Genomic DNA, 27193 nt, shown 5'->3' with positions numbered 1-27193 from the left:
AGTGGTCACTTAATGTTTATTGATTGAGTAATAGCAAAAGGTTTCTTTTTCTATCTGGATGTTCTAGACACAGCCCAAATATCTTTTTTCTAGGACAGCTATATAATCTACATTTATATGATAGTAGTGGCAGATTCTCAGCTGACTTGGAATAGCCTGTGGTCTTTTCTAAGGGCACATGAGGTTGTCTGTCTAGAGAAGAATAATTCATCTTCCAATGGATCTGTGCTATCAATCATATGAATATTCCCTCTAACAATGCAGATCATAACTCATCCCTGCCTTCCTATCCTGTGCAATTCTTGTCCATGTCTTCCCATAAGTTCAACACAAGGATCCACCCAATGTGCTGGAAGCCTTCCTTTTTTTTCCATGCCATTGAGAGGATTCCAGTGCCATGTGTGGACCAAGTCAGTTCAAGTCAAATGACCAGCCATTTATTAAGCACCTATTATGTCCCAGGTACTATGCTAAACGCTGGGGATGCAAAGAATGTCAAGAAATATTCTCTGTTCTCATCCATTGGTTGTTCCTCCCTCTTGCCATGTGACCGCTGCCTAGTCTTGTTCACTCATCATTTTCCTGAGTAAGACCTTTATTTCATTTCTTCATTATTCCCTGCTTGCCATTTCTATCTGGCTGCTCACAGCCACCCTGCCCATCTCCATTGCCCTTTGGGTAATATTCATTTTTAACTTTTCAGAGATTGTAGCTTAATTATTAGCAGGTTAATAATACCTCCACTGGCAGACTAGATTTCTAGTGTGCGTACACACACACACACACACACACACACACACACACTCATTATCAGTTGTCCAAATGCTTCCAACGCTGAGTTTTAAAGGTTGCTGTAGGAGGTACAAAACTAGGGAGAATGAACATGTAGGCTTAATTAGCAGAGAATGAACAAGAATGTGTAACCCAACAGTAAGCCTGTATGGTAGGAAAGTGTGGGATTTTAAAAATAATAACCATATTTAGAAACTTTACTCACTGGGAGCACAATCATCTTCGAAAATATGAGACTGTGACTATGTGTCAGGAGGGGTCAGAATTTGCCATTTTACCTTTATCGTTGTTATTTTTACAGCAGAAGACTTGAGGAAACAAGATTATGCCCTGCCACCTAGCAAAGCGTATTCACCACCCACAGAGGTAAGAACCCAGATCTTCAGAGAACGCAATGCAAAACTTCACCGTGGGCTGCCAGTTATCCTTGATCGACTGAGGTTTTCTTTCTTGTGGGGATGTTTTTCCTTTTGGCTAGACATTTGCGCTTAAGCTGATCATGCTTTAAATCACAAATCCTCTTAATTTAGAATTGCTGCTTTTGTTTCTGAGTGTAGCAGGTATAGAGGGAGCTTGGCAGATGAGAGAATCATAGACTGGAGACCTTATGGTTCAACCCCTTTACTTGACAGAAGAAACCCAGGCCCCATAGGGGTTAAATAACTTGTCTAAGGCCACATAAGTAGTGAATGGCAAACTTTGAATTAAAATGCAGGGCCTCAGGCTCTAAATTTAGCAGCCTGGTATGGGAAAAGCAATGGCATTACCCATCCCCACATGTTACAGATGAAGAAGCTGATGAAGAAGCTGATGAAGAAGCTCACATGGCTGGTAAGTGGTAAAAAAGTGGTAAAAACCCGACCTACAAATCTAGGACCTTTCCTTCTATGCTGTTCTGTTTACCATAATGAGAGGGGAAGCAGTGAGGAGCTGTGGAGTCAGAGGGACTGGGTTTGCCTTTTACTACCTGTGTGATATGAATCAAATCACTTAACCTCTGCAGGTCCTGTCTTCAAAATGAGGGGCTTAGTCCCTTCCAGCCCTGAAATCTATGATCCCCCATAAGCAATTCAACAGGTTACCCTAGGAAATCTTATGATTTTAGAACTCAAAAAACCTTACATATTGTGGCTTTGGAGTCAGAGGATATATGTTCTGATGCTGATTTGGTAGCCACCTTCCTGGTCTCAGTTTCCTCAACTGTAAAATTAAAGGGTTAGATGTAAAAGATTCCTTCCAATTTTATATCTATGATTCTGTGGATCACCCACTTCAGCAACCTAGCTTGATGAAAGTATCCCATGGACATACTCACCTCCCTTTGCTTTGTCTGCAGTCAACCTTCTGATCTATAACTGAACTTAATCTTAGAAAGCGATGTCCTATGCGAAAGACTAATACAAGTTTCTCTTCTGATTGTAACTCTCACTGTTAATGCAAAAACTAGTATTGTTAATTTGGATTGTAAATCAGCCTCTTATGATTCTGGTTCTTGCTAAACTTTGTCCCAGAGCCTGATCTCCCAGGCTGAGCTAACAGCATCGAGCTTCTAAACCCACCAGCTGACTGTGACTCTATGAGTCAGACTGTACAACATGAGAAGGAACCAATGGCTCTTTCTCCTTAACTGAGCTGTTTTAGTCACAGCGATTTCAGTATTGAGGAAAGTGTGCTGGTAAAGGAGCCTCATAATATGCTTGAATAGGTCCTCCTCTTTATATTGTCAAATAGATTGTTCCCCAGCAATCTGAAGAGGGTGTATTATGCTGCTAAACAACTCATGGAATTTACCCAATCTTTGGTTCAGTCCCTGGATATCTGTTGGCATCCCTGTGAGGATATTTGCAGAGTGCTGAGATCATGCGGCTTTTCTAACCATGGCATTGCAGAATGTGACATCTCTCTTAAAAGGCTGCCCCAGGAAGGCCATCCCTGTGCTTTCTGGGGTGGACTCGTTAGCAGCATTTGGTATCACAGAGACACAGGAAGGCAGCGAGCAAAGGTAGATTTTGGTTATCGCTGGAGACAGTTTGATTTGCAGGCACTTCAGACATTAAATATATCCACTGAGGCCATGGATGGATAGAGAGAGAAAAGACTCCTGAAGATTCACGCTGAAGCTGCTTGTTATTTTGCAGCCCATTAGACTAAAGTGGTCACTGTGGCTCCAGTTAATAGACCTGACATGAATTGCTTGTCTTCTGTGTAAAATGATTCTCACTTTATAAGAAAAATATATTACTTCGGATGAGCTAAAAATACCTTACTCACAAAAGGTAGAGAGAGTAAGAGGAAGTCGGTGAGCCAGTACGGTGGACAGAATACCAGATCTGAGTTCAAATCCTGCCTCAGACACTAACTGTATGGCTCTCGGCAAGTCACTTGACCTTGCTAAGCTTCAGTTTTCTCATTTGTAAAATGGGGATAATAATAGCATCTCCCTCTTAGAGTTGTTGTGAGGATCAAGTGAGATTATATATACATACATATGCATGTACATAGTAAGATTATATATGTGTATATGTATATATAATCTCATATCTAGATGTAGTGCTTTGTAAACCTTAACCTACTATATAAATGCTATTATTATTATTATTATTATTGTTATTAGTGTCCAGTCATTTTCAATTGTGTCTGACTCTTCATGACCCCATTTGGGCTTTTCTTAACAGAGATGCTGGAGTGGTTTGGCCATTTCCTTCTCTAGTCCATTTTACAGATGAGGAAACTGAGGCAAACAGGGTTAAGTGACTTGACCAGGGTCACGCAGCTAGGAAGTGTCTGAACTCTGGATGATGAGCCTTCCTCATTCCAGGGCCAGAACTCTATTCACTGTGCCTTTATTATTAGTATTATTTTATTACTATGACTGTTATTATTGTTATACATGCTTTTTTCAATCAATGCAACGATCAGGGATCTCTTGAGATATTTCCAAATCTGAGGCCATTTGGAACATAGAAAGTTAGAGTTTAGGGCTAGGGGGGACTTTAGAGACTGCCTGATCCCCTCACTTTAAAGATGGGAAAACTAAGGCACTGTTGTCTCAATGGAAAGAATGCTGGACCTCTGGAGTCAAAGGCTCATGGACCCAGAGCTAGATAGGATGACGCCAGAATCCATTTAATCCACTCCAGCCCTTATTTTTATAGATAAAGAAGCTGAAGAGGATTCAAGTTCACATCTTGTCTCTGATGCTTGACTAAATGCCTATGGGCAAATCACTTAAAGTCCTTGATCCTCAGTTTCTTCAAGCTGAAAAAAATGAAGGGGTTGGAGTAGGCCCCTCTGAGGCCCCCTTTCAGCTCTGCATTTATGATCATAGATATAATCTCAGCCAAGAGAATTTAAGTGGATGACCTAAGGTTTCATAGGTGATTCAATAGAGTCAAATGATCTCTCTGTTTTGGAAAAAGCATCCTGTCTATTACTTAGTTCAACATATTTAATAATCTTTTTCCCCCTTCTGTGTCACATTCTTTTATTCTCCAACCTCCCGGCACTGGTCAAGATTACTCTTTGTTTCTACAGATCATTTTTCATCTTCGTTTTCAATCTGACCTTCTGCTTTTTTTTCAAGGGAAGACAAAGTAGAAAGCATTCCCTTTTAATTTTACTTCCTATTTTAGAGGCAAGACCAGTTTTCATTTTGAGCATAGTTAACTATTATCACACTGTCTGCTATCACACTGTCTGCTGGCAGTGGGTTCCTCAGTCCTTTCTTCCTCCTTCCTAGTGGCTCCTAGGAGTTTTTGTGAGTCTGCAACACTGGAGTTATCGCTTTCTTTCTCACCTCATTAGTGACTTCTCATCTGTCAGTACATTGACAATCAAACCCAACTTTCTTTTCCTAATCGTACTGGCCTCTTACTTATTTTGTCTTGCCAGTTTCCTTCTCTTTCTCCCCAGTTCTCCAAATCCTCAAGTTTTCTTGAATTTCCCCTTGACAAATTCAATCTTTAAACATCTTCACAATTCCCAAATCCTTCAAAATCTCCTTCATAATTCCTTAGCATCCCTGAGGCTGGGAGTAGAATATGGTATATGATTAATAAATGTTCACCTGATTTTCCCCTCAAAAGAATCTAGCCTAAATCCCATGTTGACTTCTCAAGTTTTAAGGAGCATACTTATCTGTCCTATCAATGGTTCCTCCTTTAAGCTGGTCAAGAAGAGACCTGCAGACTAGAAGACTGTGATCCTTTGTATGTCCTGAATGCTTGTATAGCAAGAAGAGTGACACACACACACACATACACACACACACACACACACACACACACACACACACACACACAGACATTTAGGCAGTCCATCATGCTGAAGGTCACTTTCATATAGGAAGGGAGGGCACAACTACATGCCAGGTACCATGCCTTAGCAAGTGCTTTACAAATAATATTTCATTTGGTCCTCACAACAACCTGGAGCTACTGTTATCTCCACTTTGTAGATGAGGAAACTGAGGCAGACAGAGGTTAAGTGACTTGTCCAAGGTCACACAGCTAATAAGTGCCTAAGGCTGTATTTGAACTCACATCTTCCAGAATCAGAATGTGGCACTCTATCCACTTACTCCAAGACATTGGTCAAGTCACTTAAATTTGTTAGGCGTCAGTTTCTGAATCTGTAAAATGAGAGGGTTGGCCTCCATGGCCTCTGAAGTCACGTTCAGTTCTACCTCTTTGGTATCTATGATCCTTAATGCATGGTTAACAACTAGCAAAGACCAGACTATAAACCAGCACCCCAGGATCATAACCCAGGGCTCTCTCTACTGTACCACACTGCCCCTTAAATTTAATACATTTAGCATGAAATTTCAAACAAGGACTGATTGACCTGACAGATGGACATTGGAAAACTTTTTTTTAGAATAACAGTATTTGGAAGACTGGGGAAGGCTGGGGAAGCTAGGTAGAGTGGTGGATAGAGCACTGGGCCTAGAGTCTATAAGACTCATTTTTCTGAGTTCAAATCTGGCATCAGACACTTACTAGCTGTCTAGTAAGCCCTGTTTCCTCATCTGTAAAATGAGCTAGCAACGGAAATGGAAAACCACTCTAGTATCTGTTCCAAGAAAACTCCAAAGAGTCAGACACAAACGAAAATGACTGAATAACGACAGTATATTCAGAAGACTACACATGACCCATCCTCTTGGTCTGTCTTGGTACTCTTTTTCTCTCTCTCTCTCTCCCCTCTCCATCAGCCATTTCCTTCTATTCTCATGCCTTCAAATCATTTCCTATCCTATTGGCCGTAGGACAGCATGTAAACTCCTCAGGCTGGCATTTAAGATGCTCCACAGTCTGGTTGCCACCTACCTATCCAGACTACTTCCTATCACTCTCCTTCAAACATTCTGTGTCCCAGCCAAACTGTGTTACTAACTGCTCCCCAAACTCAACATCCTGTCTCCCTCCTCCTTGGATTCTCACAGACTGTTCCTTGTGCTTAGAGTGTGATCCTTCCTCACTGGGCTCCGAGAACCCTAATCTTCAGGGAAGGCTGATCCCAGGTGTTATCTCCTATGCAACATTTGCCCTGATACTTGCCACCCCCACCTGTCCCATGACCAATTTTTTTAATTTTGTTTTTTAAATTTATTTATTTATTTTTAGTTTACAACATTCAGTTCCACAAGTTTTGAGTTCCAAATTTTCTCCCCCTCCCCCCTTCCCCAAGATGGCATGCAATCTAATATAATCTCTACATATACATTCACAATAAACATTTTTTCATATTAGTCATGTTGCAAAGAAGACTTATAACCAATGCAATGAACCACAAGAAAGAAGAAACAAAACAAAACAGAGAGAGCAAATAGTTTGCCTCAATCAGCATTCAGACTCCGTAATTCTCTGGATGTGGATAGCATTTTCCATCATGAGTCTTTTGGAGTTGTCTTAGAGCCTGGCATTGCTGATAAGAGCCAAGTCTCACAAAGTTAATCACAGCACAATGTGGCTGTAACTGTGTACATTTTTTTCTTGGTTCTGCTCCCCTCACTCAGCATCAGTTCATATAAGTCTTTCTAGCCCATAACCAAATGTTAATGTCTTTTCCATTCTCAAACTACCTTGTGTTTTCTTCTCTATGAACATGCCATATTTCCTTTTCCCCTATACGTTAATATTTATCATCTCCATGCTAGTACACAGTGTAGGTCCTTAAGAAATACTCATTAAATTGACTGGAACAGCATTGCTACTATATAATATCTTATAATGTACAATGGTTTCCTAGGAGCTGGGGTCCATGTCAGTTGAGGATTATGGTGTTAATGTGATTAAGGATCTTCCCCACCCATTAATCCCCTTAATTGGCCTCAGGTGAAGCTAGTTAAGGGAAGTTTGATTAGGGGAGGCTTGTCTGTAGGAAAGCCCACACCATTTTGCTTATTAGGTCACAAGAGGTGTGAAGCCCTTGGGCTCTAAAAAGGGTATATATGCTTTGAGGGTAGCTGTTAAGAACTCAGAATTGCGAGGGCCCTCAGAACTGCAAGATTTTAGGACTTTGGGAAGAGAGGACGAAGATGACTAGGATTTGTGAGTGAGTGTTTACAGGAAGGCACCAGCAGAGGGAAAGGTTATAGGATGGCGTGGCTCCCTGCTGAGATATTATGTTTTAATTTCCTTGCTGTTATAATGAAGTGAACTTTTGATTTTGGGATACAATTGCTGCTATATCAAATTGAAATTATTTTGGGATTTGATCCTCTGGTGTCTGAATAAATGTTTTACTTCTTCTGCCTACAATATGGAGAGTCTCTTATATTCTGCAATACAGAACTATACAGGCATATTTATGTCACCATCGATATTATTACGATTGCCTTACAGATACAAGGATGAGTCAAAGGAACTGGTGGCCTAGAGAAGACTAGACTCCAGGTAGATATTATAGTTGTATTCAAGGATTTGAATAGCCATCATGTGGAGGAGGTGTAACATTTGTTATGTCTTGTTCCAGAGGACAGAATTAGAAGTAATGGGTAATGGTTATAAACAAACCAATTTAGGTTTGATGACAGGAAAAACTTCCCTACAACTAGAGGTGTTCAAAAGTGTAATGTTCTACCTGGGCAGGGAGGGAGCTCTCCATCCTTGGAGGTCTCCAGGTGGAGGCTAGATGACCACTTTTTGCATCCTTTTGTGTTTGCATTGTACTAGATGGCCACCGAGGTCCTGATCAACTCTTAAATTCTGTGATTTCTCACAGATTTGGAGTTTTTGTTGGTATCACTGAAAGCAGTAACGAGTGAAAGTGTTGGACTCTGTGTTCGTTTCTGAGAAAGCCTCTCTTTGTGTGTTGTTTTTGGCAGCAGAATTTTAAAAGGATAGCAAGAGAGCTAGAAGCAACCTGCAAGATCATTTAGCCCGAATATTTCATTTATGGATAAGAAAACTGGGGACCAGGGAGGTTTAGGGATTTGCCTAAGGTCAAACCAGTAAAAAGTATTTGAAATGGGCTTTGAACCCAGGCCCTCTGACCCTAGACCCAGTCTTCTTTCTACTGTACCATTTTGTAGGCAAACGATTTTTTTCCTCTTAAGAAGTTCAGATTTGTAGGTGACAGGCTTGGGATAGAATGGTCACATGCAAGATGGAATTCAATTCAACAGACACATGTAAATGGTCTACCATGTACGTGCATAAACTGTGCTAGGTTCTAGAAATACAAAGATGAAACAGGATATAGTTCTTACCCTCAAGGAGCTTACAGTCTAATGATTGTGGTGGTAGGGTGGGAGTGAGATATGTACACATTCTCCATGTGCCACTTTGCTCAGTCTCAACTTCTAATCTCATTCACATGCTGTTTACTCAGCTTTGGATACTCAGACCTTCCCACCTCTCTCAGCCTCCTCTCCCTTCTGATTGAAGGCCTGGAGGGTGGAGTACTAAACTCTTTCAAAAGCCTTCCTTCGTAGGAGGCAGAAATTGGAGAGCTAGCTCGCTGCACTCCCCATCTTCAGCTCTTCCTAGTCTTAACTTCGTGGAACAAGATAGCCTTGCCTGGGCACCCTTTGGTGTCTCTCTCCCACCCCTCAATTTCCAGCTTTCTTTTGTGAATTGTCTTTTCCCACTAGATCGTAAGCTCCTTGAGGGCAGGGACTGTCTTTCATTCTTTTTTCTGCACAGTGCCTGACACACAGCAGGCACTTAATCAATGTTTATTGCATTGAATTGCAATTTTATGTAAGTACATAGGAAAAGTCTACATATTAGTATGAAGGTTCAAGGAACTGAGAGAAGAAAAAAAGACTCCAAGGAAGAATCCAAGAAGGATGTTCTCTTTGTCTTTGCATCGTGTGTGTCCCTAGAACCATGACCCAAGTGGAGAAGGCTCCCAATAAATGTTTGCTGAGTTGAATTATTGCCTCACCAGCTGAACTTTAAGTTCCTAGAGTGTAGAGAGGTAACCAACATTTCTGATATTTACCATATGAAATGTGTTAAATATCGAAAATGATATGCATGAGAGACACCATGGTATGGTGAAGGGAGAGCCAGCCTTTGATGGAGGAGTACCTGGCAAGGAGTTCTGCCTCAGATACATACTGGCTATTGGATTTTGGGCAAATCGCTTTACTTGACATTGCCCAAGGTAACCCTCTCAATCTATAAAGTTGAGACAGGGTGCTGATTTCCGTTGATGCCGGGAAGTTTTCTCATCAGACCCTCCCTATACCATTGAAATTACAGAACCAGTCCTACCCAGTCTTCCACATCTGAATTGAGTTGGCCACAGAGGTAAATTTCATCATATATTTCCCCACCCAGGGAACAAAGAACAACACACAGCTGCCACTGGCAACACCCCATCTTCAGGTTGATAGTCTCTGCCAGTCTCTGTTGAGGGTCTGGAAACACATACTGTAGAACTTAAATTCACAGAATTTTGCAACCATCAGGCACCTTTGAGATCCTCTGGGCCATGCCTCTAATTTTCCAGATATGATCATTGAAGCACAGAGACTTGAAGTGACCTCTCTAATGCCACATGCATAATAACTGGGGATCTGGGACTCAAATCCAGCCCTTCCCATTCACAGTCCATTCTTTTCTTTCCACTACATCATGCTGCTTTATTAAGGCCAATCCTCTGGAAAGTCAGGGTAAATAAGAGTTAGGTATCTCATACAGGTTACTGCATTTTTCCTCCCAAACTAATAAAAGGATGTCATCCTAAAGAATGTCCTTCTGTGTAAGGCAAGTATTTCGTCTGCCTAGGATTCTGATTCTAGTAGAGTATTTCAATCAATAAGCATTTACCAAGAACCTACTATTTTCCAGGCTTGTGATGGACACTAGGGATACAGAGACAAAAATGAAACATGCCCTACCCTCAAGGAGTTTATAGTCTATTGGGAAAGCCATATGGATAAATAAGGAGAGAAAAAATATAAACAGAATAAATTTAAATTTTTTTGGTGGAGGGATTCTAGGGGAGGGAAAAAGATTTTTCAAGGAAAATGGAGTAGGGGAGGAGGAAAGGTCAGGGCTGATTTACTTTGCATTTATCTTTTTTATATTTTTAATGTACCTGTTTATGTACATGGTGTCTCCTTGATAGAATGTAAGCTTATTGAGGGGAGGAGCTATTTAATTTTGCCTTTGTATCCTGAACAGCTAGCATAGTGCTTGGCACATAGTAGGTTTTATTCTAAGTGGTTAGTCATACTATAGACATCTGATCTGACTCATGGAATCACAAGATACCTATAACATATGAGTTAGAGAAAACAAATCTCCCAGCTTAACACTGGTTTAAGGAAAATATATTTGATTTCTAGAGGTGGAGGGGTCTTCTCTTCCATCTAATACAGAAATTCTCAAATTATTTTGGGTCATAGACCCTTTTGTTGGTCTGGTGAAGCTTTCTCATAATAATATTTTTTAAAAATTGCAATAGAAGGAAATGCTGAATTTCAGATAGAGATCAGTGAAAATCAATAGATAATTTCTTCTCATCCAAGTTCACTGAGTTCCTGAAATCTGTTCACAGCACCCTTTGAACTAGCTGGGTTGTACATTGGGTGGGACTTGGAGTCAGCAAGATCTGAATTTCTAATGTTGCATCAGATACTTACCAGCTGAGTGACTCTGAGTACCCACTTAACCTTTCTGTGCCTCAGCTTCCTCATCTGTAAAATGAGGATAATAATAGCACCTACCTCCCAGGGTTGTTGTGAGGATCAAATGAACTAACATATGTAAAGCATTTTGCAAACCTTAACTTGCTATGTCAGTGCTAGCTATTACTCAGGGTCCCTGGACCCCAGATCAAGAAGATCTTGATTTAATGCAATCTTTCCTCCTAGCATGGATCCCCTCTTTAGCATCTCTGACAAGTAAGCACCTGCTCGAAGAATTTTAATAATGGGGAACTTACTACCTCTTAAGTTGAGTTTTCGAATAGCCATACTAGTTTGGGAAATCCTTCCTTCTGTTGAGTCAAAAGTCACCTCCCTGTGACTTACACACAATTAGCCATAGTTCTACTCTGCAGGCAACAAGCCAAACAAGTCTAATCCATCTTTTACATGGCAGCCTCTCAAGTATTCCCATGTACACAATAGTCAGTCTCCTCTGTGCTAATGCATAGTTTATCCTTGTTCTGCTGTCCAATGATCTCCTTCCTGACTTCCATTCTCTATAAGCTCTCATTCCCAAGGCTCAGCTCAAGAGACCTCTCCAGATCTCCTTGTATTGTTAATGACCCCCTTTTACTTTGTATTCAGTATTTTGTATTTGGCTTTCTGTGTTTATGTTCTTTCACCCTGGGGAGCATAAGCTTCCGGAGGAAGGCATTGATGCCATTTCTTTCTTAGCATAGGGCCTTGAAATGGAATAGGTACTTAATGCTAGTTGAATGGAAGTTGATTTGAAGACACTGGTCAAGTTTCTCGAAAGCCTCATCCTCTCCAGTCTAAATGATGTAGCCAAATACAGTGGTGCCAAGAGAACAGCGATATGGATTATGGAATTTGGTTCCCTTGCTAAGATTCATGACAAGGAATTAGGCTATTTTGGGTCAGACTTCTGCATCACTGGTGAGACATACCAATGAGTCATCTGGTTTTTCTTTCCCTCTTTCAGATTAGTGCCTCAGATTGAGCCAACAGTAACTAGAAATCGTCATGGTTCTAACATTGTCGAGGCAGCTTTGTGAAAGGAGTTGGCAAAGAGGAGTATTTTTTGATTTCTGACTATAAAACCAGGTGCCATAATTGGCATCTCCTAGGTCCCTTTTAGTTGTGGAAGTACTATCACTCTCTATCTGAGAGAGAAGAGGTAGTCTATACTCTGATCCCTAAGAAGCAGCCCTGCAGGTTCTTGAGGATTTGTTTGAGCTGGTGGGTTAGATCCTTATATTTCCTCTCTCTAGAGCCATGATTGGCTTTAGAATATTGGAGTGGTTGAGTCTGCATGGGGCAGGGGTGAAGAGGGAGATGGGGGCTAAGGAGCCCCTAAGGGGCTTCAGGGTTATGGAGGCCAACCAAGTCAACATCAGTTCTAGCTCTTCGCAGCTTTTGCTTACATCATATTCACTGGGAAGAAACGCTCTTTATAGTGAAGCAGTGTGGTACACAGTGGAAAGCAGATTCAGAGGACCTGGGTTCAAATCCTAGCTTTGCTACCTATGTGAGTTTGGGCAAATCATAACCTCTTTGAGTCTCATCTTGTCATTGAGGGGACTGGGCTAGCTGGCCTCTAAAGGCCCTCCTGGCTCTAAATCTATGATTCCATTTTTTAATTACAAAAACAAAAAAAATCTGCTTTTCATTTGAAGCCAACACCTCAAAGTTATAAATAGTATTGATAACTATATTTAGATTATACATCATGCATCGGTAGTTGCCACACTCCTGTCCCATGTCACCTTTGACTCATGAAGATAAATGTTTAACCTTTGTCTCTTCTAGATGCAATACTAGTGTCCTGTTGCTTTTATAAATAGATGCGACATGTTACAGATTATATGGCAAAATCCACTTATGTTGGCTTTTGGCATTTTCCATTCCAATTAAAGGATCCCAGGCTGTTCCTGTATTTGCTCAGACAATATTTGTCATGCATAGCAATTTCCCATTTAACAGACTCTTCCCTTGGTATGAGTTGGTTTCACTGCATTCCTTGTGGTCTATGAGTAAAACTTTTTTTCTTCTCTGTATCATACTTATAAGAAGTATGAGTTGTATTGTCATTCCACATCCAATTCCCTAGGCTTTTCTAGATATTAGATCTCCATTTGGACTTGACAATCTGCCAAGCGCGGCACATAATAAATGTTTGATGATGATTTAGAATGTCTGCGGTATTTGATTAACTTCAAAGAGATCTTTAAGCTGTAAGAGAGGTACCAAGTCAGAACTGTCCTTCACTGGTGGAGCCCCATAATTTTTACTTGGGAACATAATTCTGTCTTTGGGACATCAGCTTAATAATGGTGTCTCCTTGGTGTCTCTGGGATAGGTAGTGAACTAGATAAGATGTAAGGTAAAATCATCACTGATTTAATTCTTCTATCTTTATAGGGTTATCTCATTGAAGTTGACCTGGAAAAAAGAGGGACAGGGAGCTTGGGGTTTGCCCTGACAGGTGGCAGAAATGGCCACTCATTTCAAATCAAAGCAATTTCCCCTGGTAGCATTGCCGACCTTGATGGAAGACTTCAAGCTGGTGACATTTTGTTGAAGGTATCGGGTTTATCTTACATATTTTTTAAAAAATTATTCTTTGTTGAAGATAGGCTTTGCTAATATATTAATAGGATCATGTAATAACTGTCTATGTGACAAATATCCAATATGCATATGATTTGTGTCATACTAATTTAAGAACATATGGGCAGCCGGGTACAGCAGTGGATAGAGTTCCAGGCCTGAAGTCAGGAAGACTCCTCTTCTGAGTTCAAATCTGGTCTCAGACATTTACTAGCTTTGTGACCCTGGGCAAGTTACTTAACTCTGTTAGCCTCAGTTTCTCAACTGTAAAATGAGATGGAGAAGGAAATGGGAAATCACTCCAGTATCTTTGCCAAGAAAACCCCAAATGGGGTCACAAAGAGTTGGACACAACTTGAAATGACCGAACAACAAAAATTTAAGAACACGTTTTTGGAGATCTGAGACTATGGCATGTATGGTCTGTCTTGAATTCTAGTATGACAAGTGATCCTGAACCTTGGTGAGTGGAGAAATCCCAGGGTATTTCCAGTGATTAATTTGAAGTCAATTTAAACCATCATCCAAATTAAATTAATGTTAATCATCTTTAATTATAAACACATATCTACTGTGCAACACTTTGTGGGAGAAAGGGGGTGTTATGTAAGAATTCAGTGCTAGTTTGAACTTCAAAGAGTCTATGAATTTGGTGTAATACAATTTTAGCCCCAATTAATGTGGACCTCTATACTCCCTTAGGACCAAGTAGTGCCTTGGTGTTAAGTTGGACACTTAGTATGTTGATTTCCTAGTGACCTGAAAGACTAAGTGTGCTTTCTGAAATACCTGGGAGGGTGACTTGGCTGGTGATTGACTTCAAGATCATTCCATATGAGAATCAGTTGAAAGAACTGGGAGTTCTGCTCAGGGGGAATGTTATGATAACTGTCCTCAAGAATTTGAGAGGCTGATAAATGAAAGATTAGCATTGTTCTGCTTAGTCCTTGAAAGCAGAACTAGGAATAATGAATGGATGAAAGTTTTAGGAGTAGACTTAGGTTTGATGTGTAGGAAAAAAAATACCTAATAGAGCTGTAAATTAGAATGAATTGCTTCAGGAGGTTTTCAGATCTCACTAAAGGTTTTCAAGTGAAGGCTAAACCATTTGCCACTTGTATTGTAGAACAGAGGAGTCAGACACCTCTGGTGCATGCCTGTGGAGTGTGGCAAGGAATCAGAGTAAAATGTAATTGGGAAATATTTAACAAAGTAAACAAAATACAACAGAAAATATTAATATTGCTTTTCTAAATCAACATGCAGCTGTGCAGATCATAATCTATAATTTAGTGGCCCCTTTTTTTTCCAGTTCAACTCCATTGCTGCAGAGGTCATTCTTATTCCAGTATGGGTTGGAACAAAAAGACAACTAAAGCCCTTTCCAATTCGGAGTTTCTTCCACAATCACTGGAGGTTTAAGTCTATTCAGCAATAGCCATTAGATAAGGAAGAAAAGGAGAAAAAAATTTACCTGTAGTTTAGTATTTGAAAAACAGTTTTGTTTTGAAGAGAGAACTTTTAGATTTCGATTGATAGCTTTGTTTTGATCACAGTCTAATAGGAAGGTAGCCAGGCTGAAAAAAACCTATGAAATTGTAATTCCAAGGCAAGAATACTGAATGACAACTAAAGCAAAGCTTCAGCTATGTTATTTAGTCAGGATGGAAACAAGATGGGGGCATTTTCTCTTCAACAACAAGATAGATAAAAATTGTATATTCTATCTAAAGGCATTTGTAGATAGAATTAATGTTGCAATATATGTTCTGGAATTATTTAAGTAATGATGTCCTTTTTCTGCATGTATTTCATCAGGTGAATGGCAAATCAATATTGGGTCAACCACACAGGGCAGTTATTGACCTTATCCGTCAGACTCAGGGCACCGTCAGGCTTACCGTCCGTCGAAGCACTGATGTGAATTCATCTCATTCAAGCCATGGATACAACACGATGTTTTCACGAAGGAAAGATGCAACACTGCCCGGTAGGTCATAAGGCAATGCCATGATCCCTTTGGGTCTTTTCGTCTCTGGGACCTCACTCCATCAATCACCCACTACTTCCCTTATGCGACTTCAATCTCTCTCTCTCTCTGCAGGTTTTTTCCCCTTAGCCTATGAACATGTCATTTCTCCTGTCTCCTAAAAACAAACAAACAAAAACCCAACTTCAACCTTCCCCTGACCCTGTCATTCCCTCCAGCCATCATCAATCTCTTCTTTGAGGAGGACTTTGAAAGAGACACTGCTCCGATTCTCCATCAACTCTAATCGAGAGAAAGTGCTATTTTAATAATTCCATAAGCACGTCTTCTACTCTGTCTTTCTGAGCATGATCACTTGAAATCTTTTGTGAACCAATATTCTTAGGATCTTCTAGGCCAGGGGTTCTTAAGCCAGGCTCCATAAACTTGTTTTATTTTTAATATTTTGATAACTATTTCAGAATATTGTTTTCCTTTGTGAAAGTACAAATGCTATTTTATGCATTTAGAAACAGGATTCTGAGGAGGGGTCCATGGGCTTTACCGAGCCATGGCCAAAGGGTCCCTGGCACAGAAAAGGCTAAGAACCCCTTCTCTAGGCAATGGATGATAAGGATGAGAATAATGATATTAGATAGTATTTTCATACCTTAAAATAGGTTTGCAAAGTGCTTTACAGAAATTACCTTATTTGATTCTCATTATGTCCTGTGACAGAAGTACTATTATTATTTCTGACCAAGAGAGATTAAGTGACATACCAGGGCCATGCACCTAGTAAGTGTATGAGGCAGAATTTAAACTCTTTGGGTTCCAAATCCAACATTCTATCCATGATTAAAGAGAGAGAGGAAGAAGGGGGAGGGAGTGAATTCAGAGAGAGATGTTTGGTGGAAATTATCAAACTAAGGGGCTTTAGTGACAATTCTTAGCTCAATGTGACCCACAAACTATTATTGCTTGAGATCTATCAAGTGTATGAATTATCAGGGGAAATTGATAGCTCAATATAAAGAGACAAATCATTTAAAAAAATTCTTCCTTTATAATGAAAACACACTTATTTTAGATAATTCTAAAAATATAAGACATGCAATCATTCCTGAAAAGAGGCTGGCAACGAATCATGAATCAATAGCTGTCCTAGGCACGGCCAGGTCTGCCACGTGGTCACCTTCTTGGCTGAGCAGGAAAAGAGAAAACAAACAAACAGGACACAGAGAAGCAGCTCTGCTCCCCTGGCTTGCCAGAAGAGAAGGAGAACAAGGCAGAAAGAACAGAGCCCCAAATAGCTTCTGCTCTTAGGTCTATAGATAGAGGAGGGGAAGAGAACAGGAGAGCAGAGGCAGAGCCAAACCTTTGCTCTCCTGGGCAGCCAGAGGGGAAGGAAAGGAAAAACAGACAAGGGAGAAGCATGGATACAGCCCTTCATTTCCATTCATCTTCTTAACTGGAAGGAAAGGGCAAGGCAAGGGAGAGGGAAATAACAGAACATTAGAGCAAATTCCTGATCTTCTGCTCCATCACAGGGAGAAACCAAAGGAGAGAAGGAAGGAAATGTAGACCAGAAGACCCGGGTCTTGAAAACTCATTTACTACAACTGGTTATATCAGGTTAAACACTCCTAATGATGTTCCTTCTCATTAGGATCCAGGTCTACTACTCAGCTTTTTTGAAACAGAGAAGTTATCTCTCATCTTCTACATTCAAAGCTCTGTCAGCTCTGAAGGTCTAAGCAAGTCCAAATGCAGGGATTTTGGTGTGTGTGTTATGTTGTCCATACAGGTTATGTGTCTCCAGGGAGGCATGAAGTGATATCTTTGCCATCTCCTCTGATTCTCCTTGTCCGAGGTAGACTGATTCCTGACAAGAGAGAAAGTAGAAGTTTGGTGCCAGAGGGTGGCCCCACTGCTTTCCTCAGAGAGAAGGGAGTACTGGACTAGAATTATATCTGCCCTCCCCTCAAATATCATTAGTCTAGGGGAATTGTTTTTAGCTTCAGGCTAAATTCCTGATAGCCATCTCTTAATGGGGGAAGAACACCCCAACTGATCTATCCCCAACTATCTATCTCCCTTCCCACCAGGTGCTACTTCCACAATAAACACATGTAGCAAATAGAAAACAAACAAATGTACAAACAAAAGAAATAGCCAAAGCAAAGGCAAAGTGATCAGAGAAGGTAGAACGCTGTGAACATATACCAGATAATATACGGAGTGAATGGGCTCTCCCATAGGGCGTGAGACATCTCAGCTCAACATAGGGAGAGTGACTGTCCTAGCTTTCAGGGAATTTTCCCTTGGGAGAAATTCCCCAGTCTCTAATGTAGCAAGCTGGGGATAGTGACATGATTGAGACACCTGCTTCTCTACATGTTGGCTTCTTCCCACAGTCTTTCTTTCCCTTCAGGGACCTGAAGAGAGTCTGGAACTGCATGCCTTCTCTCTGGAAGCTGGAAACTAGAAGTCTGGAATCTCTATCCACTCAAGCTCACACCAACTCTGTCTCTCCTGAAGGCAGGGATCATTGAGTAATCAATCACCAAGGAGTAGATTTGTGTATCAGTGGGCTTTAAGCCACAGGATACATAATGAAGGAGTAGGAATCAGTTTTGAATCCTGGCATTTCTGCCTCATTAATAAAAGGAAAACTGTCTTCTTATTCCAGGCCATGTGACTTACTGGGGCTCACAGCTTTGAATCAAGGGGGTCTTGCCCTATTAATAAACATAAAATAATCTACCCCACCCCCACCCCATGACTACTTATGGCCTACTGAAAACCAGTCTTTCCCTAGACTTATTATCCTGGCTAAAGCTGAGTGAGAGGAACAAACTTACTCCTCCTTTCATTCCAAACAGGTAGAAGAAATCACACTATTTCTGAGGATGGCTGAGCAGGCACATTAGTAGCATCTATGCCCAATTTCATGAAAGAGTAGTGGAGACTTGCTGTATTCACTTCCATACCACTTGCTCACTTTTCAACCTCTTGGAATTTGGTCTCTATTCCCACTACTACCTTTCTCCCCACATCATTAATGGTCTCTTTTTCATTAAACACAATGTTCCCCTTCCCTCCCCTTCCTGCCCATGAAGTCTCTTAGCATTGAACACTGTGGATTACCTTCTTGTTTTCCTTGTCTTCCTTAGCTTCCATGACATTTCACTTTCATGATTCTTCTGCTACCTAGATTTTTAGGTCATTGATCACAGGTTTAAGAGAGTTTGGAAATTTCTCTAGTTCAAGAGTTCTTATTTGTGTGACTGTGTGTGTGTGTGTGTGTGTGTGTGTGCGCACGCGCGCTCGCGATGCACCCTTTTGATAGTCTAGTGAAACCTAGGACCTTTCTTAGATTTATTTTAAGTGAATTAAATTAAATATATAATTACAAAGGTGGTTAAGAATTTAGTGAAAATAAAGATGTAAATTTTTCCCCCATTCTAATCTCATTGACCTTCTGAAATCTATCCATGGATCCCTGTGGACTCCAAATTAAGAACCTCTGATCTAGTTCAACCCATTATACATATACATACACACACACATACATACACACATACACGCACATACACACACATACATGCACACACACATACACACAGATATGTATATGTATATGTATATGTATATGTATATGTATATGCATATGCATATGCATATGCATATGCACATGCATATGTATATGCATATGCATATGCATATGTATATATATCAACTGAGGCCCGGTGATGTAGAGGGATTTGCCCAAAGTCACAGAGGTGAGACTTGAATTTATAACCTTTGACTCCAAACCCACTTCTCTTTCTACTTTTTTTTCTTTCTCCATTTCTACAACTTATTTGTAGAGTCTTCATCCTTCTCTTGCCCCTTAAATAAGGTTGTCCTCTATAGTTCTTTACTGTGCCTCCCCCCTTTACAAACTCATTCTCTTAGTGATTTCCTCTACTTGCTCCTCTCAACTAACTCTCAAATGTCAGCTTCTCTGAGCTCTCTGGTCCTGTGTCTCCAACTGTCTCTTGTCTGTATCCACATGGATATCTCATTGATGCTTCAAACTCTGCATGTCTCAGGCTGTGCTTCTCATCGTCCTCCACCTACGGATACATTCCCATTCTTGTCTCTATTTATCTAGATGCAGCACAGGGCAGAGGTGGGCTAAGAGTTGAAACCTAAGTTCAAACTCTGCTCATCGCACTTCCTATCTGTGTGATCATGGCCAAGTTACTTCTCTGGGCTTCATTTCCTTCACCCATAAAGTAGGTGTTATGACTCTTGTACCTACTTCACAGGGTTATTGAAAGGATCAAATTATCTATAAAATAGTTTTTAAAGATATAGACATTTAATATACACATATACCCCTATATATACACTCATATATAATATTTGCATATATACAGAGATCTATACCTATGTGCATATATGCATATATGTGCATATACATATATAGGAAAGGTATTGAGATAACATTGCTTTTAATGATACCATCTTCCAGTTATTTCATTCTTTAACTTCTGAGTTGTTTGTGATTTTTCTCTTCCTCTTCCTTCATATACAATTAGTTATCAGGTCATCTTTTTACTTTCATAGTGTTTCTTTATTCCTTTATTAAAGTTCCCTTTAGGCTTTTACATGTCTTTGTCAAGACTAGATGGATAAATGGATGGATGGATAAAGCATTTATCAAGTACTTACTGTATGCCAGGAACTCTGATAAGTTCTAAAGATGAGCAAGCAAGGCAGTCTTAACACTCAAGGAACTTTTATTATGATGGGGGAATACAACATATGAAGGGGACCTGGAAAAGTATGGAAAAGGAGAATTATTTGGGGAGAGTCAAGTCATGAGTAAAGTTGAACATGATTAGGTCCCCTCCTGAAATAATGGCCCTTTTAAACTAGTCTTCCTGCCTCAGTTTATCCCTCTCCAGGTCACAGATTTTGCTGCTCCCCAAGCAATCTTTGTAAGGTACCACTGTCATCATGTCACCTCCTCAAAAACCTTCCATGATTTTCCACTGCCTAACAAATCAGGCATAAACACTTGACTAGTCAAAGCCATTCAACCTTCCCCTATTCTGCTCTTTCATTTACTTCTATGTTCTAGCAAAACTTCACTACTCCCTGTCCCCTGTTCAACTGCTGCCTTGTCCTGCCTTTGCTAATACTGCCTTCCCTGGTATCTGGAATAAACTCCTCCCAATCTTACTTGTTGAAGCCCTTTCAAGGCCTAGTTTAGATGCCACTTGCCCCATGTAGTTAGCATTTAACAAATGTCTATTACACTTAACTGAATTTAAGGATGTGCCAAGTACATACAAGCTTATCCAGTTTGTCATTATTTTAACCCAAATAAAACCAACATGGCTCATTTTTACCAATACAATCCTTATGTTTCTTTTTAGGCTTTCCACATCTGCCTGATGCTCCCTGCTAGCCCCTCCATTGCATCAGGCCTATTTCTGATGCATTTCTATACTCTAGATACATTCTGGCATCAGATGCAAAGACTATGTTGCTCTCATGGCTCCCAGCTGCTTGCTTGCCCACTTGCTGCTACTTGCTCTGGCTTCAGCTGAAGGAAGCAGGATCCAGTCCATAGCTGTGGGCAGCTCTGACCACAAACACTGCCAGTCCCCACTCTGCTATTCCAGCATGGCAATGACTCTGAGAAGGTTGTGTCTCTGTGGCTTCCCTCCAGGAAGTTCAGGGAGAGCAGGAAGTGGCCTGCCAAGACAGCAAGAGAGACACAGGGAGGAAGGAAGCAGGGACACCTGGGGGTCTCCATCACTTGGCTTTCCTCAGGATACAGAGAAAATGGCTCTGGATATGTAGGCCCAATTCAGGTCAGAAACTATGACCTTCCTTGACCCTTCCTTAGTTGCCAAAACTAGATTCATGCATTCCCCACGATATCTGCTTCAAATCAGGAAATGTAGGGACAGTTTCAAAGAAAATGACCTTCTGGCTCCCTCCCTTTCTTGACTACAAGATAGAAACTATGTCTTGGGCTCTCCCTTCACAGACATTACTATATCCCTGCCATTGCTATGATATCAACTTTAGCTTAGGTATTATCTGGTCTGATGTTCATGCCTTGCCCACCCATTCTCCGTATTGTCAGTGCCAAGTCAGGATAGACAGAGCCTGACCACTGAATCCCTCCCTTGGACAGGATTATGGCCACTGGACCCCCTGGAGAAGATCTGGGGTCCAGGGCAGAGGGCTCCACCAGCAGTTCTAGTAGGGCCCCCTTTCTTCCCTCAGGGGCTCCTCCATTCCTTGCTTCCAAGGAGGTGGTATCTGGACTGTCCCTTACTAATGTCTTCCCAACCCCACAATTAATTTTGGTGGGGATTGCAGGATGCATGAAGAAGTCATGACCTTTGACTTTTAATAACAAGAGAAGTTTCTTTCCCTCCCCTCTCTTGGCTGCCTTCATGCCAATGTCACTGGAACTTCAGGGACCTTTCAGGTGAGGCTGCTAGGAGGCTGAAGTAAGGATGGATGACAAAAAGTGAGTTTTCTTAATCATGTGATGTCAATTCACTCCCTTCTTCACCCTGTGAGAAGGCTACATCACTTTCTTCATGTGGGTCATGTGTGGCATGGGATCCACCTGTGGAAGGTCAAGTGCCAGGCCTCAGCCTGCTGCCACTGGAGTAGAAGCTTTCCATTGATATGATCAGGTGTAGAAAAGGACATCCTATGGAAACATGGGTACCAATGGGCCTCTTGTCTTGAATGAACCTTAGGACTGGACCAATAAAATAAGTCTACTCTAAGGAGGAAAAAAACCCAAAAGAAAAAGTTCAGAAAAAAAATCTATACCAGGCAATGCTCTTCCTCATTACAGAAAAAGCAACACTACTCACTAATATAGCTTGGGAAATGGCCCAACAATACAGAACAGAAAGGGACCCGAAAATGCAAAATTCTATCTACGTTGAGCTCGATTTCCATCGACTTGCATGTGATGACCAAAACTGCATTCCAACTGCAGCTAACTTGGATAACTCAGTCTAGTTTATGGGGAATAGACTAGACTTGTTCAGGGTACTTGGTGTGGTTTGCCCATTTCTAAGAGGGGCATGGCAAGAAGGTGAAGAGCAGAGAATTGTGATAACCCTGATATTGGCTAAGGTAAACTTTAATAATGGGAATGTTATGTGGCACACATGCAACCTGTCCCTAATTTATACAGGATAATAATAACAATGTCTCGCATCTTGAATCTCCATACAAAAAGAGACCCAAAGTGTAAAACTGCATCAACAGGAGTGGCTTTGGCCAGTTTCAGCTACCTGATCATTATCTGTCTGGGATCTATGTTTATCCACATCTATCTGTATCTAAATAAAGGCATATATAATGTATATATATATGTGTATATACATATGTGTGTGTATATACATATATATTATATATATATGTGTATATATATGTATATGAAAGGTGTATATAAAGGCATATATAATGTATATATGTGTATATACATATGTGTGTGTATATACATATATATTATATATATGTGTATATATATGTATATGAAAGGTGTATATGTAATACATATATCTGGGCCAGCTAGATGTTGCAGTGGATATGATGCCAGGCCTGGAGTCAGGAAGACCTGAGTTCAAATCCGGCCTCAGATGCTTAACTAATTTTAAAACCTTGGGCAAGTCATTTAATCTCGTTTGCCTCAGCTTCCTCATCTGTAAAAGGACTTGGAGAAGGAAATGGCAAACAACTCTAGTAGCTTTGCCAAGAAAACCCTAAATGGCGTCATGAAGAATTGGACACGACTAAAACAACCGAATGACAATACATGTATTTGCATTAGTGACATATATCTATATCTATCTATCTATATATATATATATATAACTATTAATATACATCTAACTACACAGCAGTTAGCATTAAAATATAATGCATAAATATAAATATAATATATTAAAATAAATGTATAAACATAAAATATGTAATATATAAATATACAAAATAGAGGGTAATGACTAGACAATATTAAGCATTAAAATGTATAAACATAAAATACATAAATATACAAAGTAGAGAGCAATAACTGGATAGTAGTTAGCATTAAAATATAATTTATAAACATAAAATATATAAAATATAAATATAATATATAAAAGAGTAATAACTACTCTGGTTAGTTTGAATAAAAATAAGAGAAATTATCTCTACATAGATACATATGTACACACACGTATACATATGTATGTATGTATGTATTTGAGGTGTTTTCCTTTTATTTTTCTTTTTAGAGTTAACTACTGAGAAGCAGCCAGGCCTGTGTGGCTGAATATTATCTTCAGTTCACCTCTGTCCTGAAATTCAGGAATCAGATGGTATTATTGTCTCAGTATCTTTGGAAACTGAGGTGCCACCTCCAAATCCGTTGAGCTTTCTTTGAAACAAATGTGCCCCACCCCCCAATAAGCTCCTAATTGATACCAGCACCTTTGATTGTGAATCGAAGGGACAAAAAAGCCCCCAGGGAAGAGGCTGGTCATCTGGTTTCAAACATCCCCCACACCAGGATTCACTTGCCCAAACTAGGCCTCCCCTCCCTCTCACCCTTTAGAGGAAACTGCAGTGGAAGTACCAGTTTCTGTGACATTTAAAATATTTGGCATGATTCAATGGGTTCTAAATATATTTTGCTCTATTTAAAATGTACCGCATCGTTTCATAGTGTGGGATTTGGAGCTGGGCGACTGACTGCCATCTGGTGATCAGTCAGAGATTGCAAGTCATCCTCAGGTTTTAGGCAGCAGGACAGATCAGCTGCCAAGTGACCCTCCCATACACAGGCATTACTTCTTTTCTTTTAGTAAGTGAAGCACTTTGCTTGCTGAGGTTCCCTTAAAGGCTTCAACTTCTACCATTTCCCCTCCCCCAACCCCCTTTCATTTAGACACCCTAACATTTAAATCCCCTGAAGGATAAAACATGAAAACACACACACACACACACACACACACACACACACACACACACTCCTTTCTATGCCTATGCTTCCCTGGTTATTTTCTTTTTTCATTTTAAATAATTTATTTTTTCCAATTGCATGTAAAAACATTCATTTAAAAAATTTCTGAGTTCCAAATTCTCTCCCTTCCTCCCTCATTGGGAAGGCAAGTAATTTGATATAAGCTATACACGTGCAGTCACACAAAACATACTTCCATATTAGTCACATTGTGAAAGAAAACAGAAAAAAACCCAATTTTTTTAAAAGTGTGCTTTAATCTGCATTCAAGCTCCATCAGTTCTTTCCCTGGAGGTGGATGGCATTTTTACCATAAGCCCTTGGAATTGTCTTGGGTCTTTGTATTGCTGAGAAGAGTTAAGTCGTTCACAGTTGATTGGTATACGATATTGCTGTTACTACCCCTAGTTATTTTCAGAGATATTCCAAAGCCCAACAGGGCAATATTAAAGGAAGGGATATAACAACAAATGAGGGAATAGAATCATGGTACCAGCAGGCTCGAATCCAACCCCGCCTTCCATGCACAATACAGCAAACTGGAATCGCCTCTTTTCAGTTCTACTCACCCCCCACTTCTTCTTACCATCTCCCTTGCTTTCCGAAGGAAGAGTCTTGACCTAGAGGCATCTACTGGATATCAAAGATCATAGTTTCCAGCTGAATTTGATTTAGAAGAGACATTAAGTATGTCAACCCTATTAAACCCCTCCCCTTTTCAAGCCTTCCCTCAGGATCTGGTTCTATTCCAGTCTGAGTGGAGTACTTCATTCATTTATTTAGGAGTCATTTATTAAGTGTCCATTATGTATATGTCCTGTGTTAAGCACCAGGGAAGATGCAAAGATCACTGAGATTTGGCCGCAGACCTCAGGAAGCTTGCAGTCTTCTAGAACACTGCATGGTAACTAGAAAATAGAACAGGAGTATAACAAATATATAGTACTATTTGAAACTGGATGAAGGAAATTATAATTACTCATGGCATACATTGAGAAAGACTTCCTGGAGGTGGTAGCTCTTAAGTTGCCTCTGAAAGAATGGGTAGGATTTGAAAAGATGGAAATTGATGGAGATGGCACTGTAGGCAGGGTGAATGGCATGAGCAAAGAAAGAGCTGGATATTTACAAGGAGCCGTGGAAGGCCCAATTTGGCTAAAAATAATAGTGTGAGTGGTTTAGGGTGGGGTCAGGGTGTAGTGAGAGAGGTTGCAGGCTGCGGATGGATGGCCAGAAGTGGAGACTTTATTAGGTAGGTGATAGGGAGATGGCGAAGGTTGTTTACGATGAGTGACCTCAGTCTTACTAACTAGGACATATCCTCATCTGCTGTGAGTTGTAAGCTTGAGTAGACAGGGAGACTTTTAGAACCGCTGTGGAGAATTAGAAAGGGAATCAATTAAAGTAAGATCAAATCGGATCAAACAGGAATGGGAGCCATTTGAGGTGAAGCAGCTAGGGGTGGTGGTGGTGAAGGAGGGGACACGTATTCATGAAGCCCCTACTATGTGTCAGGTGCTGTGCTGAGAGCTTTACAAATATGTCATTTGATCCCTGAGAGATCAGAGCTATTATCCTCATTCTGCAGTTAAGGAAACTGGGCTAAACAGAGGTTTGAGCTATTTGCCCAGGGTCACTTGTTCACAAGTGCCTGAGAGGGGCATTTGAACTTAGGCAGTGCTAACTCCAGGCCCGGAACTCTACCCACTGCACCATCTAGTTGCCTATACTTTATATCACCTTGAATTTGACACAATCTCCAGTACCCCTAAGCAAGGAGGAGCAGAATTAAAGAAATTAGATGGCAAGGTAATGGTTACCTTAGATTGAGTATTACCATGGAGTTGCGGGACATCAAGCAATCACTGGATCAAAAGATTCTTCTTCCTGCCCCTGGCTGCTGCACTCCTTCCATCATGAGTTCTCTTTTTCATTCATCTGCCCATGGATTTCACTGGCCTACTCTGGCCCTTTTCTTTTAGGAGAGAGATACTCCAGTCTTTGCTTGCCCCCCATTGTCATACCCCTGCTCACCCCTTTCCTGGTGATCTTAAGAATAAGGCCTCTGAACCTTAGTGTTCAGCCAAAAACATTGGTTCTTACCAGTAAAAAGCAGTCCCTCTAGTTGCTGCCCTTCCTTTCAGTCTCTATTTTATTTAAAATTGACCCCGCTCCCTTACAGTTGTAGACTAATGTCTGCTGCCTTCTTCCCTGAGCTAGTCCTTCCTCTTTCCCTTTCAACTATCAGCAAGTGACCCCCACCATAAATGATTCCTTTTTCTTCCCCAAACTCTCACAGCTGGGATGGGTTCCCTACTTCTGATCTCCTGGGTCTCATTGGTAGGACTGGGCTAGAAGTTGCAACCAGGGGCCATCAACTATGGTCAATAATTACTCTTTTTCTAAGCTTCAGGCTGCATCATGACCTTACTAGGGAAGTGGCTTTCTTCCGAGTTCAGGGTTTTGCAAAACTTAAAAGCACACAACGTTTACACAGTCTTCTTCCTCCCCACTCTCAGTCATCAGGCAGAGCCCTATCATTATATATTATTAAAGTCAGATCTGCTTGCTTCTACATCTTTCAGCAAGGAGAATATTCTATCCTTTATATTTTGAAGCCCATAGTTTGTAAAGAGGAAACTGGAGC

At 40.6% G+C, this 27193-nt stretch overlaps 1 protein-coding gene across 1 annotated transcript in view; it reads left to right on the top strand.

Annotated features, from left to right (window-relative positions):
- FRMPD2 (FERM and PDZ domain containing 2) overlaps positions 1–15532 on the top strand; it is a 215795-nt gene extending 200263 nt beyond the window's left edge. Inside the window, 4 exon segments of the mRNA XM_036736525.1 lie at positions 1508–1623; positions 8020–8078; positions 13343–13504; positions 15350–15532. Of these exon segments, the coding sequence (XP_036592420.1) occupies positions 1508–1623; positions 8020–8078; positions 13343–13504; positions 15350–15532 (520 nt within the window).
- The last annotated feature ends 11661 nt before the right edge of the window (positions 15533–27193 follow it).

Source organism: Trichosurus vulpecula, chromosome 8, assembly GCF_011100635.1.
Source record: "Trichosurus vulpecula isolate mTriVul1 chromosome 8, mTriVul1.pri, whole genome shotgun sequence".
Taxonomy (NCBI): Eukaryota; Metazoa; Chordata; class Mammalia; order Diprotodontia; family Phalangeridae; genus Trichosurus; species Trichosurus vulpecula.
The sequence above is the reverse complement of the archived record's forward strand: the minus strand, read 5'-3'. Positions and strand labels throughout refer to the sequence as shown.